At 45.7% G+C, this 15,507-nt stretch overlaps 1 protein-coding gene across 1 annotated transcript in view; it reads right to left on the reverse strand.

Moving 5' to 3' along the window:
• The window catches only part of LOC131675064 (neuropeptide SIFamide receptor-like), a 53,132-nt gene extending 40,743 nt beyond the window's left edge, over positions 1-12,389 (reverse strand). The window contains exon 1 of the mRNA XM_058953896.1: positions 11,011-12,389. Within this exon, the coding sequence (XP_058809879.1) occupies positions 11,011-11,866 (856 nt within the window). The 5' untranslated portion in view covers positions 11,867-12,389. The remainder of the gene's footprint in view (positions 1-11,010) is intronic.
• Between the last annotated feature and the right edge of the window lie 3,118 nt (positions 12,390-15,507).

Genomic DNA, 15,507 nt, shown 5'->3' on the forward strand with positions numbered 1-15,507 from the left:
CCACCGATTATATTTACAATAATTCATGCCAATATTGATGGATAAATACAATAATTAGCTTCATTTTATACGATTTTTTGAAACACTCTCAGGAGGCCGAATGTTTCTTCCTTCATTACAATAACTAATTGGCCTCTGACAGAAAAGTGTTATATAGGTTTTCGTCTAAACTTTACCCCCAGAATCGATTTCCGCATTCAGATTTTGAAAATTATAAATTTTTTTATAATTTGTTTAAATAGTTTGTTATAAACAATTGCAAATGACATAAGAAAAAATATATATATTTTATTTTTCACTTATGCAAAGGATAGCACAGTTTATTTTTTGCTATTCCAGATAGATTTTGCTTGGGACTTGACATGGTCACTTTTTCTCCCCAACATGCAATTGTTTATTCCTACGTTACACTAACAAATTGAATACTGACAAAAAAGTGTTATATAGGTTTTCGTCTTGATTTCATCTCCAGAATCGATTCCCGCATTTAGATTTTGATAATTATGAATTTTTTTGTAATTTGTTTAAATAATTTGTTATAAACAATTGAAAATAACATAAAAAAATACGTATATTTTATTTTTCACTTATGCAAAAGATAGCACAGTTTGTTTGTCGCTATCTCAACCAGTCTTAGCGTGGGCTTTAATGGGTTAATCTCCATTACGGAACGAAATGGCCTAGAAATATTAGAATTTCCGGTTGTGTTAATTCTTACCATTGATTTTTAAGTGAGACTTAAAATACCTTTAACCATTACAACCTGGCTATACAACGACATGGTGTATTGAGCAGGTACTATTGATTTTCAAACGATGTCCAAAATAATCAACGCTGTCGAAATTCTATAATAATAGCACAAAAACATTAAGTTTTCCTCTACTAAAAATACGCAAGGAATTTGCATTCATTACACGTTAAATTGAGCTTAGAATAGTATGAATACAATATTCAAGAAACTCGTTGATTATTTAAGATGCTGATTCAAACATACAAATTCCAAACAAATAAAAGGCAATATTATACAGGTATTAACAACAGCAACATTGACGGAATCGAGCAAAGGTCTATTGTTAACGAAAGTCTGTGCTGACACGAATCCGTCAATCTCGGGTACTCGTGTTGATTTAACTGAAATCTTAGACTGGTGGCCGAGGCAAACTTATTTGCGTTGTTTTTTTAAATTTCAGCAAAATAGACTTAACACGCAGAGATAACGACGAGTTTGAAAAGCTCGTTTACAAAAATGGCCTGATTGATTAGCTGAATTTAAGGAATATCGGAATACGGAGGGGCGACGAGAAAATAAAAAATTGGTATTAAATGCGTTGAGGATCGAGAGGATAACAAATGATGGAAAAATTATTGAAGAATTTGAATGTCTCGGTGAGAAAGCTCTCGAAGCGTGATCGTGCAGGAATGGCATGGATGTCGCGCGTTTCATTGGAGTCTATCGGACGACCATAACGTCTTGAAGTTGGCCTTATTTCCTCAAGTTGTACCGAAAAAGAGGAGAGATACGTATTGTGTATGCGATTGAACGCAACGCATGGTTAATAACTAATAACCTGCTGAAAGAAAAGCTTTCTGTTCTCTACTCTTATCAAAAATAGTCCAGCTCCGATTCTTATTATCACGCGATTGGAATACGTCCGCTGTGTAAGCAAAGGATCGAAGCTCTGGCAAGCGTGTAAAACGCATGTACAGACTTAGCCAAGTAAGCGTTGATCGCTGCGAAAGCCGGCCGGCAGAGTTGAAATCGATTTACTTCTAGCGCGCACTTCTCCCTCTCTTCGTTCCAGCGTTCTTAGGCTCGGAAATCGATTGCCGTTTATCGCCACGGGAAATCGTCCCGTCTTTCTTTCCCTCGTTCGCTGTGTGGCGGCGGCTCCGCACTTTTCAAATATTCGTCCCGCAATGGCCCGTCGCTCGTTACTTCTATCGCGCAAAGAGACGCGGCAGCGAGCAACAAGCGCCTTTGCAGAGAGCCTTGTGGCCGGGAATGGCGGAGGAGGCGCGCGCGCTCCTCTTGGGCTTGTATTGGGCTTCGCAGACCGCGGACGGACAGCGAGGGGGAGAGGCGGGCTCTAGTTGCGCACGCTGGCCGAGTCTGCAGGCCGTTGAACCGCGCAGTTGGCGCTAGTTCGCTAGCTGACCAGCCTCGAGGAGGCAACGGTGCTAGCGAACGCGGAACCGATCAGAGCTCGATTGCGAGAAGGGCTCGGTCAAGTGGATTCGGCTCGGTTTGGAGTAGCCGACGCGCGGCAAATCCGACTGCCGCGAGGATTCCGCTTGATTGGTTCGGCTGCAGCGACGGCTGGGTTGGCGTGCGGGATGTGCGCGCGCTCGAGATTTGAGCGGCAGGCAGGCAGGCAATCGACCAACCCTGGCCCCCTGCGCGAGTGCATGCGTGCCGCGCTGCCGACGGTTTATTGCACGACGACTGTCCTAATTTCTCCCCCGCCCAGTTCGCGCTCACCGCTGTCCTTGACTCTTTTTTTCTCTAGCTGGTACAAACTCGCCTCGTTCTGCCTCTCTCTCACCTCGCGCATATGCGCGTTGCTGTTTTTCTAGCGCTGCTTTTCTGAGCCTCGGGCTGCTGAAAGCAATTCGCTTAGTTGGGTTCGTTTAGCTAGAATAATTTGACAATCAAGGCTGAAGCGGAGCATAATGAGTTTAGTGCCGAAATTCGGTTCTGCGCCCCAATCGATCGTTACCTTGGATAATGCTCCTGATGCAAATGGGACCTGATAAATTCAATCATTACAATCGCTATCGATCAGATCTGCCTGCCTCCGCTGGAATTACATGATAATGCGATCAAAGTACAACTAATGAGATAATGGAACTTTGACTGCGTTAGCGTGTTTTCGCGATATAGCAACTGGCTCGGCTCTTTTTATTCCTCGCAGTCGAGCCTTGTTTTATCGACAGCGGCACAACTTGACAACGAGCGACTTCCGATGAATAATTTGCAGCGGCCGCAATTAATTGTATAAGCCACGGATCTCGCCCGCACCACGATCGATCTCAACTCCCGATGTTTCCAATCCACATTCACACTCACACACACACACACACACATCGATATCAAATCGGGGGCGCTATCGGAACATACTTGCACATAAATATCTAACAAGTAGTTGTCTCTCTCCCTCTCTCTCTTACTTGGCCTTTTAGCTGTTATTTTCTGCTGCTTGCTATTCGCACCGATACTACGTTTATTATTCCTGAAATCCTCGTAATATTCAAATTAACTAGGACGTGACTACTGCAGTGCTCTCTTATACAGAATGACTATCTTACAATCGAATTTAAACGTTATACGTTCTTCTCGGCGACTATTTTCTAGGGGAAAAATTCGTTATCTTGCGCAATGATTGACATTTGTTTGTTCGGTTACGTCTTTATTTTGAGACGTTCTTTGCACGCGAGGCTTCTTGCTCGATTATTATCAACTGCGACTGTTATCAGCATGCAATTGTCATCCACGGAGAAGAGCAGAATCAAAAAGACGAGCAGAGTTCGCGAATGCAACTTGCAGTTTCTTGACTGACGTAGTATTTGAAATTTGAAAACTAGAGCCAGTGCACTTACGCATTCAGGGATTATGTAGAAACGAGGAATATATGCAGCTCGAAGCTTGATGACATTCTGAATGAGAGGCCCGGGTTTTTGTAGCTCATATACTGGTACGCGAATAGGCGTAAGCTAGAAGATTAGCGACACAAAGAATGAACATGTATATGCAAGGAGCTCGTCAGCAGGAAACCGGAACATGTAGGAAAGAGGATTAGCGTTGAGCAGTATATAACGGAAGAGGCGGGCAGGTAGCGCGAGTTGAGGCTAGTAGAGAAAGAGAGAGAGAGAGAGAGAGAGAGAGAGAAAGAGAGAGCAACACGCGATTCGGAGGAAATGTCGTTAACTTCTGTAGCTCCCGCTTTATACCGAAGATCAACCAAGGTCGGAGCGTGGTATGCTGAAATTTGACTTGCAACTACTTGACGACCGCTACGCGGACGTCTCGTGAGCTCCTCCTCGCCTCCGATTTGCATCTAAATATTCCTCGCACTGTATACCACATCGCGACGAACGACCAGAAGAGATTACGTAGGCGCAAAGATAGTTTAACGGATAAGCGCGTCGAATATACACATTGCAACTGCCACTCTATATTAGGCTCCGTTTCCTCTAACGTGAATAAACGAAATCAATAAACACTCGTGCTTCTACACGTTTACTTAATTAATATCGGTAGGCTACATTCGTACTGTTAATTGTATTTTAATTTTGTTGGAGGAGTGTGATCAAGTATTACAGTACACTAACGATGTCGTTTTGTCAAACCCATTTGTTTTACGAGACTATCTAGTACAAGTGATAAAAGTAAAGATTTTTGCTAAAGTGTTTTTATATTGCGTTTACAATACTAAAATTCATAAAAAAAATTATAAATTGACAATCGAAAATGCACAGCATGTAATCAAGTGGTGTTGCACATGTGAGAAAGGTAAGATGTAAGGATAATTGGAATGAGCAAGTCAAGTAAAGAGAAATCGTAACGATTGCGGTAAAAATTTATTGTACTCGCGGATACACATACGTGCGCGCGTACAAGAGTAACAGCGAGACAGAGAGAGAGAGAGAGAGAGAGAGAGAGAGAGAGAGAGAGAGAGAGAGGTTATTTCGTTAGCAGTCATAAAATCGCGGTAATTAAGCTTTGATAGGGTTGCTAGCCGCACGAAGGTAATCTCCAATGAGTCTTTTAATGCAAGTCTATCAATTGTTCCAGGAGTTGAGCCACAAAAAGCAGATGGGCGAAAAAATATATCTATAAATTACAGAGCGCACAATGCGTATACGTTTTATTGAGCAGAAAAATGCATTAATTGCGCATGTTCAAACAATCCTCTCAGCAAACTTTTAGGCTGCACACTTGATTTATCGATGTTACTATTCTATGTAAAAAAATTTAGCTCTTGAGCGCATATGCTTGTGACATTCTTTTTTGCCCATAAAAGTGGTAACGTCAATAAAAATGAGAATCTCAATGTTACAGGTTTTTTATAGCTTTTTGGAATTCAATAAAAAACGAAAAGTTTGAGCGTGGAAGTCAGATTTGAGTTTACTTATTGCGCAAAATGTTCACCATTGCCAAGCTTTGAAAAGACAAGTGTGCGTAAGTGCGGGAATTGAGCAGTATCCCGTAGCAATCAGCTCTTTATATACAGTGCTGCAATTAAGAAATCTCGGCAAGGCTAAAAATTTAGAGGCTGAGAATTGGAAGTCAGATGAGCGTTATATAATTGTTAAAAAGCCGCGTAAATTGGTCTGACGGAAGTGGCCGTATGCGACCTTGAACTGCACGGGAAAAGAGCTCGTGCGAGGAGCAAAGAGACACTGGCTGTGTGAATCGATCGGCCGCGGTGCACTAAATTTCGTGCCTTTCCGAGCGCGCGTACACGCGTCCGGAGCGTTTGTGCGTGGAGCGTGCAAACGGGTTGCGCGGCTGCCGCTTGTGTGCACTTTATCCGCGCTCCAATTTGAGTTTGCCGGGGTGGCGGCCGATCAAGCGTGGCCGAGGCTGCCGAAAAAAGGTAGGCGCGTCGCGCGCTCGACGACGGTTATAGGCTGGCCAGCCGTCGGCACGTCGGCCTGCCCGCCCCGCCAGCCGCTCTCCGATAAGGCCTTTGACTCGAGCCCTGTACGCGCGCCTGCCTGTGTACTGATATTGCGCGAGACTTTCGGCCCCGCTTCAGTTTCCCTTTGTGGCAAAGTTTCCTCTTTGCCCTCCGCGCTCCCGGCACACTTGCCTTTCATACCCAACGCTATTACAAAGTCTATTGACTTTTAATATTCTTTTATAGAAACAACAAACTGGTCACTGGTTTTTGCCACTTGAGCCCTCGCTTTTATTCGACTCTACACCTCGATTTCTTCGAACAGACCAGAGCCGAGTACATTTTTTTTTTTCAATTATTTTTGAAAATGCGTAATTCAAGGGTACATTCTGCAGTTGTATAAGAGCTTTGAAAAGTATGAAACTGTTTCGGAGCGAAGCTCTCGAATTGGCCGTGTGTATCGCGATTTCGGATGTTGAATAAATAAAGTCGTAAACGGTCAGTGTATACTCGGTATCGGTGGTCATTCCGAAATATTCCGAAATATTTCCGAATGCCAGTTGCAATTAGCATGCAGCCAAGTTGGAAAGCAACGCTGATGGCTATTGATTTACTGCTATAGTAATAGCATTCGATGCGTTAACGCTTCTTTATAAGTTTCTGTAAAGACACGCAGCCTTGAAGTGCGAACCTTGTACGAATGAATCTGCGCGAGGTGAAAAAAAAGATCCGTATTCGAAAAACTTGGCGCGTGATATTCTGGCAGCAGCGAGCTCAGACGCGAAAGTTTATTCTCGCAATAAAAGAGTTTGCCAATCAACGCCAGACGACTGCTCTGGAGCGGCAGCTTTTTACCGCGGCGAATATTTATCGAGTAATTATCGAGTGCGCAAGGAGGTTTATTTTCGCACGGGCCCTCTGCCTTTTGACGAGCGAATCGCGGACGCTGGAGTCTGCTGGCCTAACAGCCGAGTAGGCTGCAAAGCTGTATCCTCGAGGCTTTCGCGCTGCAGAGCCGCGTGCGGAATAGCAACTAGCGCGCGCGAGAAGCACTTGACGAGGCGTTCTGCTTTTTTAGCTTCTCTCGTTCGCTGATCCTATATGTTTGGCGGCCTGCCAGCCTCCGTCTCTCTCTCTCTCTCAGAACAATTCATTGGCGCTCTCCAGCTTCGCTGCAGCGCCAAAGACTTTTAATTAAATAGCCCAACTGTTTTATGCCCCTAGATAAATTACGCCAGCAGCAAGATGTTCGCGCTGCCTTAATTCACGCTCTCTTCACTTTCAACGCTGCTCTCGAGAGTAACCGAGCTCATTTTTCGCTCTCGCGCGCCAACTATCTTCGTCCCGCGCTTTCCGCCGAGATTTCAATACGAGCGCAGAGCGCGCTCGCGCAGACTAAGTCCAGCCAGAGACGTAAAAGCTCTTTGGTTTTTCAGCCCGCCTACCGCAATGATGTTTGCCGAGTATCTGTATTGACAGCGCCGCGACGCCCGAGGGCACCGACAAGTTGATTAAAGTGCACGAATAATCTCGTGTCGAGTGGAGCTCCGACTGTCGGTCTTTTCAATTCGTTATTGGAAATCGCGGCTCGGAGCGAGGGCCGCCTGCACCGCTAGCCAAATGTAAGGCCGCGTGCGCTCCGAGGCTTTCAACAATAGGAGCCGCCAGACTGAGCATTCGAAGGCTCGAACGTCGAGGTTGGCCTCCCTTTGCCGCGCCGCCGCCCCCGCAATCAATACCGCGTCCGAGATCCGAATGCGCTTTTCAGCCCGGCGCGGCCCGCCCGCGCGTGTCTGCATCCTCGTCTGTGGAGCGCAAATCAGCCGAAGCCCGTCGCCTTTCGCCGCGCGGCAACGATCGATACGCCCGGCCGTTCGCGGCGAACGTCCTGCAAAGCCGACGCGAGCCCAATTCGTCCGCCAAAGGATTTCTCAGCGCGGCTGCTCTCCCTTGCATCTCTGCTCTGCCCTGTCGCTGCCTCGAATGGTCATTTTCACACGGCGGACCAGTCGGCTGGCTGGCGACTTGTCTTCACGCGCTCAGCCCTACCGAACTCTCCGAGGTACGTCGTTACCGGGACTGATCATTTTCGCGTCTCCCCGGAGCTCGACGACCGTCCACGTGCTGGCCAAATTCGTGCCGAGCTGTCGCTTTTCCATTTGAATAACGCTGTGTTCGACATCTCCGATACATCCAGATTGTCCGAGCCAGTAATATATCACGTCTTTTCGGATCGCGGTGAGCGCGCAAGTTCATCGCGGCGCTTACGAACCTCGCAGCAATGGCTCGTCGTCGCTGCTATCTTCCGACGACTGCCAATATCAAGCTTGCGTGGTTTTCTTGCTAAATAATTAATGACGAGTACATTGTAAGGAGTAATTGAGCGGCTTGAAAATGACGCCAGCGAGGCCTGAAATACCTCGAGCTGCGTCGTTGAAAAACAAAGCTACAATTGGATATAGAGCTGTGATTAATGCTGGGACACGTACGTGCTCCATCAAGAGCTTGCACATCGTTTGTCGGCACTCCAATCGATAACATTATGAATTTTCCAACATTTTAATATTAGTGCACTCCTCGCTGCATTAAGTGTCATTTTTGTCGTTACATCTTCACGGCTATTCCACATATAGTTACCATCTAAATGAATAAACATCGTTGCACAAAAGATAACTATCTGCGAAATTACTCCGTGTCTTACTCCCTTATTTTTTAAACACGTTTTCATTATCTTACACGATGTGTGTGCAAACTCAATTACACGTTCAAGATTTATTCAATTTCAAAATACAGTTGAAATCTGATTTCGCCATTTGAATTGTGAATCAAAAGAAATAATTTTTGGCTAGGAAAACGAATAAATTGACGAGCTATCCTTAAAGCTGAGAGATTTCTTATTTGTTCAGGTACCCCGTTTGGTACAATTACATAGTTAGTAGAGTTAGTAGTCTACGGTTACCTCTCAAATGCGAACTGCGAGCGCGCTTTTACCAAAATTCACCAAATAATCGCTCACTTATTATTCGAAAACATATGGGTATTTAAAATAACGTTACTTAAAGTACGAAATTGCAGTTTTTGGAAATTTGAAAAATATTGATTAACATTTCAGATGCTGCATGCGATATATTTTAATTTTTTTTAATAATTTTTAAGCAGTTAATAAAACTGATTAATCGTATACATTTAGCAAACTTACCTAATTACTTTTATTTACGAATATTTACTTTTGCAGTCAATAATTAATATAAAATAGTTATCTTTTATTTAAAAAATATCTTCATTTGGGAAATATACATTGAAACATTAGATATTTTCAAATTTTCACGCTTTAAGAGATTCATTGATATTCCAATACAATTGTCACTTTTACTCAGCTTAACAAAACAAATCAGTTAAGTTGAAAAACTTTTTAATAAAATAGAAGTAAAAAGTGTTCTGTATAAGTAAAAGTTTTTGACACATTTCCGAAAGTAAACAATTAAATTGTTGAAAAAGAAGTTGCAATATTTTTGTTATTAAATTTCTACTAATTTTTCAAAAATGTTTCAAATTACGTCAATTTCAATTTGTTTTGAAGGAACGTGAATAAACGGAATGATAGCCATCATTGAGCAAGAGTGTAAATTCGTATAGACGAAGAAAGTATATAGTATCGTTAATTTAGTGAACAAACATATGTGCATACTGGAATGAGTATGTGCGCAAAAAATTATGTTACTTGTTGACCGACCGATAATCATGAAGAGTCGAGTGAACATGTATCGCCTATCTCGACTAACAGCACATCTCCAGGCGGCTGATAGCTTCACTTTTTCACCTCCTGCTGTTCAGGCGACTGCAATAAACTATAGACCCTGAAAGCCACCTGACGCAACGACAACCGCATGCTAATGATCTCATTAGTGCACTGGGATAATTTCGAAAAAAACAAAAAAAAAAAAAAAAATAACATCAGAGCAAGAATAATTACATAATACTTTAGTCTCGCGAAAGTTGTACGTTGCGGAAATGCGGACAAGAAAACGGCTTGCGAAGGTCGAAGGCCAAATATTATTGCCAGAAGCAATTATGAAGGGTCCTCGAGCTAGGTACTGCGCTACAAAAACATTTTCAACATTGATAGAGCTAAACATGTTTGTACGTACGCCAGTACTCTTGCTTTCTCCCTGTTGCGTAACTTTTCCACTTTTTTCCGATGGGCCTTTTTTAAGCAATCTCTTCTTCATCCTTTGCTGCCTGGCCGTATAGTTATCGAAGAAAACACATCTTACCTTATATATTAATGTTCATGCAATTACATCGCACACAATTATGAATTAAAAAGTTACAACAGTATCATCGTGTTTTGTTTGTCAAACAACTTATTGGTTGCGTTATTATCTTGTGTAACGTAATCAGGTAAGCATAATCTAACTTCGATATTCAAATGTTTATAGCCGTAATGGAGCACACATCCTTTCCAGCTTTGAGTCAAGGGATCGATATTTCGTTACCTATGCAACAACTATTTAAAAAAAAAACGTGTATTATCCAGCAGCAGAGTGCATGAAAAAGAGATCAAGATATAGTATACGTGGATCGTATTAAAAAAAAAGATAAGGGATTCTTTTCTTGATCGGAAAATTAAAACTCAACATCAATTTTTCAGCGCTTTACATCAAAGTTCTTGGGGGAAAATCACTACAGCAGGAATTCTCGTTAAAAAGTTGCTTCGAACTGTTTGAGTCGGTCAAAGATTGATGATAACTTTTAAAAGATCGCGGTAATAGATGGAGAGTACTGGACTTTAAATTAGTAATCTTATCTTATAAGTACTTGCTCAGTCTTTTAAAAACAATGTTGATCACGTTAAAGTTTAAAAATATGAACATGAAAAGTCTGGAGATCAAATGGAGGAATCGATATTGATACATCAAAAGCTCTTATACTGCAAAGGAATCTGGGCTAATGTGCTTGAAAAACGTAAGTACATGTATACGCGAAAGTTGGAGGCATCAATCGATAAGCCATAAAGGCGAATTAATGATCGAGAAAAAAATAGTTTTCACCTTTCAATATGCACTAGTAGTTGAAAATGGTTATTTGGATAAAATGTTGACTATTATCGAGCTGTAAGATCGAACGTGCTTACAAGGGCTTTAGTATTGAAAAAGCGAAGGGGCGATTTCACAGATGAAAGATCGCGCCTAGAAATGGTACGAAAGAGCTGGCTTGTCGCGGAGATGAAACAAGAGCGGAGGCAGGTTTTCGAGGGGAGCTTTGCCGCGAGAATCCGCAAAGAGCCCGCAGAGAGCGCAGTGCGCTGTGGCGCGGAATTCGAACGAGCTCCCTCGGCAAGGAGGCGCGTCGTCGCAGGCAGGACCAAGGAGAACAGAAGCGTACTCACGGACGAAAATGTTGCTCATGAGGGTGGCGGGCAGGCAGAAGACGATCACGAGGATGTCGGCGACCGCGAGGTTGACGATGAAGAAGTTGGTGACCGTCCTCATCCTGGGCGAGCGGTAGACGACGGCAATGACGAAGCTGTTGCCGATAAGGCCGACGACGAAGACGAGGCAGTAGGCGACGAAGTAGACGACGGACATGGCGACGCTGTGCCTGTAGAGGCGGTCGGTGACCTGCTCGACGGAGAGGTTGGCGTCCGGCCCGGTGGCGTTGAGCAGGTGGGTGGGGCCCACCACGCCGGCCGCGAGCAGGTGCGGCTGGTGGGGCTGCTGCTCGGCGAACGGCGAGCCGGCGATCACGAGCAGGTCCTGCATCGAGCCGTTGACGTACTCGGCGAACAGCTCGGCCCGACTGCTGCCGCCGCCGCCGCCGCCGCCGCCGCCACCGCCGCCGCCGCGGTTGCGCAGCTCCAGGTAGCCGCCGAGCTGGCCGCTGGGGCTGGTGGGCAGCTGCTGGTGGTGGTGGTGGTGGTGGTGGTGCTGCTGCTGCTGCTGCTGCAGGTCACCGTGCCTACGCTCCAGCTCGAAGTCGTCCGAGTCGGGCAGCCTGAGCGAGGCCATCTCCAGCAGGTTCGAGGGCGGCTGTAGCATCGACGAGGCGGCCGCCGCCGCGGCGGCGCTCAGGCCCAGGCTGCTGCCGCGCTTCTGCAACTGCTGCTGCCGGGTCCGGCGCGGCGCTCGGTCCTGCTGCTGGCGCTGGCGGTGGTGCTGCTGCTGGCGACAGTGGTGGAGCTGGTGGTGGTGCTGGTGTCGTTGCGAGTGTAACGCCGGCTGAGCTAGGCCTAGCTCGTGCAGCATGGGCGCGGGCGGTGGGGCCGCTGCCGGGGTGGCGCATCCGATCTGCAGTCCGGACTCGCCTGCGCCGCGCCGCTTTCCGGGCCAAGTGCCGCAGCACAGCTGACGCGGCAGCTAGCGAGCTTCGAGTTCGCTGGGCGGCTTTGGCGCCGAGCTCGACAGCGCAGAAGAGGACTCGTCGCTGGCACTCGAGCACGAGCGCGGGCCGCCGGCGGCGATGCCGGAGGAGCTTTCGCTGACTGCGGGCTTCGCTCGGCCGCCTGCTCTCGACTGCGGCTCGCTAGATCGGGAAATCAGGCCGAGTAGTCGTGGGTCTCGTAGTCGCGAGCGGCTCTCGAGCTTGTTGGGCTGTCGGGCGCCGGGCACTGGCTGCGGCCGGGCTGCTTGACCGAGAGAGCCTCGGCACGTCGCTGGAGATAAGCCGTGGCTGGGCGAATTGGAGCGTCGAGATGATTCTCGTTGATGATCGAGGAGCTGCTGGCTGAGAGCTGGTGGCGCGCCGCGCAGCAATGAGGCTGCCCGGAGCGGTGACGGCGGACAACTGGCTCGCGAGCGGAGATGCCTCGCACGGTTCGTGCCTCCCTGCCTGCTTGCCTGCCCGACTCCTCAGTCCTCGCCAACTGCACACCGAGCGCCACGCGTTTCCACGACTGCGCAAGCGTCGCCTCTCTCTCTCTCTCTCTCTCTCGCTCTCTCGCTCCACTACTTACGCGCCCGCGTGTGTACTACGAGCCAAAGCGATACACAGCCGGTCCGCGATAGCCAACCACACGTACACCTGCACTTGCGCCAAAATCTCAAGAGCGACTTCCCCGTGTTTTCTCCTCGCCTTGCCTCGCTAGCGGCAGCTTAGGCCCGCACGCAAATATTCGAATATTTATGAAATATTCCTCAAATTCTAGGTCGCGTTCGAGCGATCGCTCGAGTTATTTATCGATACATGCCTATGGAAAACGAGTCCAATGCCAGCGTACGTCAGAGCATACGAGTTTTTCATTACCATTTAGTTGACAGACTCCGGCGACGAGTCGCGCGTCTGTCAAACGCACAACAACCGGCGTCTCTGTGATCGAGCGCGCCAATTAATTCGATATATTGACATGCAAATTTGATGCGGCAGTCAGCGAAAATTTTCCGATATTTCAATTTATAATAGGAGCGCCCCTTGAGTTAAAGACCGCCGATGATTCGCTCGGAATGGAGAGAGAGCCAGAGGTGGCAGCGATCAAAATCATTTTTCCAATGAAAAGGGAGCAGATAGAGTCATGAATATTAAAAGCTCTAAAAGCTAAAACGCTGCTGCGGATAATATCGAGCTTTCTCGTGGAAATCAAACGAAAGGAAGAGAGATGGAGAGAGAGAGAGAGAGAGAGAGAGAGAGTGCGCGTGAAATAACGAAATGTGTCCGAATAAGCCCAAAAGAAATGCACAGTGTTGCGAGGTCGTGAACGCGAAATAACGAGAAAGGGAGGGAGTAAAAAAGCCGTCGAACGAGTGGACACGTCTAGTTTGCGGTTTTTCAGTAGCCTATAACGCATACCTCGGGCAAATTGAATTTTCGAGCAAGTCGCTCTGTTTGCACACGGCTAATTGGATTTTTGCTTTCGCCGCGGCGCTCATCCTTGATCCGAGCGTCTCTTTCGCTCGGCGCGGCGCATTGTTTGGCGCGCCGTTCGCGCTCGTGCCCAGCGCTTATTGCACTATACCTGTGTGTGCGTGTCGGGTGCGCTATCCATCTGTGTGTAACGCTGATCGTTCGATTGTTTCTCTTTTATCTCGCGTTTCCTTTTTTTGCCGTCACAATACTGCGCCAGACGCTCCTGATAAACACTCGTAAAAGCTTTTAATTTGTGGCTGTTTACTGCGATCATTTCTCGCTTGTTCTCCCGTTAATGACATTTTTGCCAAAAGAATACCGAAACTCTATATCTGCAATGCTGTCTTGGCTCAATCAACAAATAATCATAACGTTTACTTTATGAATGGCTGCGACGATCGAGTTATCGAATAATCGAGACGAGTACACAATTTCATAGCTAAATCAATAGCAAGTCGAGATCTATCTATCGTTGTTTGTTCGCTCGGATAACTTCTGAAATAACAACGTTTGCACTTCAAACTTTTCCAATTTCAGTTTATTGCTTATTCGACTGAAGGCGCTAGAGAGCATTTCTTATTCATGTATGAATTAATCGACGCCAATCTATTAGGCTCCATGAGAAAATAATTTACATTCTTGTACGGAAACTGTGTCTTCTACAAGTTGCAATGCTCACGTAATCCTATCACCTACTTACTGATCTAATAGTGATTTTCACTAATTTGTAAGTAAAACTGATTCACTCGCTGGTTTGTCATTGGGACTTGCTGAGTTTCTCGCGGAAAATGCGCCTGTTTAACTAAATATCAAGAACGTTTGTTCCTGTTTGCATCAAAGAACAAGAGCATCTTTCGTTGTCTTATTATATTTAAGGAAGTAATTGTAATTTAGTGGCTATTTGGGTTGTTATATACTGCGTATACATCTGGAGCAACTCTTGATCATTTTCATGCAAATTGTGCGGTTGCATCTACCCAAAGTAAAAAAAGTTTTGCTTTGACAAGTTGTTCAAACACTAGCGAATAAGCCAGCTGCGAGTAGTTTTGATTGTGCGGCATTGTCAATAAAAAGGATCCGCAAGGCGGACAATAGCAAGGGTGGATAATAATTGGTATTCAAGGGATAAAGCAGCATTTCCCTTGGGTTGCTTGCCGTAGCCATGGGCGCCTTTGTGATGCAATCGTAAGGCCGGAATCAGTGGCTTGACTTTGAAAAAGTTAGTCAAGGGCCATGGAGGTTTGGGAAGCGCGTGAGGCGTTTATCAAGTGGAGCTACGCACTCGTACATTCGGGTGTACTCGGAAAAGCAATTTTCGGCGCTTTAGAATGAGTTGAGTATGGAGGCGGAAGGGCGCAGGCTCTGGCCCTCGTCTTCAGCAGTCGAAACGTGGCCGTTGCGCGGTGTCTGCAACCTTGACATATGACAAAGACGTGTACGCGGAAAAGGCGCTTGCAGTTACTCTACGTATACAAATACTGCCGTCGCTACAAAAAGTGCGTCGAGCCGTGAAGTTTATCGCACTTTTTCCACGCACCGCTTAGCTCGACCTTGACACAGTAGTGCTTTCGATGCACCTTCAATACTTTTCCATTTTACTTACTTTTATACACGGCCTGTGCGCTTTTCACTGCGCATCTTCTTTCATCTTCTTATCATCCTTTTTCTCTTAATAAATTCGCCTTAAAATTATCTTGTACGCGGAATCTTCAATCCTCCGTTTGTTTCATCATCCATTACTGTTCTTCAGAGCACATCAGTACTCTCGAAAAGATTTTTTCAAAACTATGTTCGAATTGCTTTTAACGTGAGCATTGCGGAGGGGCTGATGTAATATACAGTAGAGTAAAATTATCCATTTTTATTGGAATCAATGTCCTTATGTAAAATGTACATGTTGAAATAAATTACAATGAAGAAATATAAAAATATACTATAAAATATTTTTACAATTTATCATTATGTAATACTGCTAATCGATCGAATGAAATTGAAGAGAGACAGTCGTGTAAGCGACGAAAGTACGCGCTATTTCGGGCACGTGCAA

The sequence above is a fragment of the Phymastichus coffea genome, unplaced genomic scaffold, assembly GCF_024137745.1.
Source record: "Phymastichus coffea isolate CEN01 unplaced genomic scaffold, Cenicafe_Pcof_1.1 PCOF00016, whole genome shotgun sequence".
Classification (NCBI taxonomy): domain Eukaryota; kingdom Metazoa; phylum Arthropoda; class Insecta; order Hymenoptera; family Eulophidae; genus Phymastichus; species Phymastichus coffea.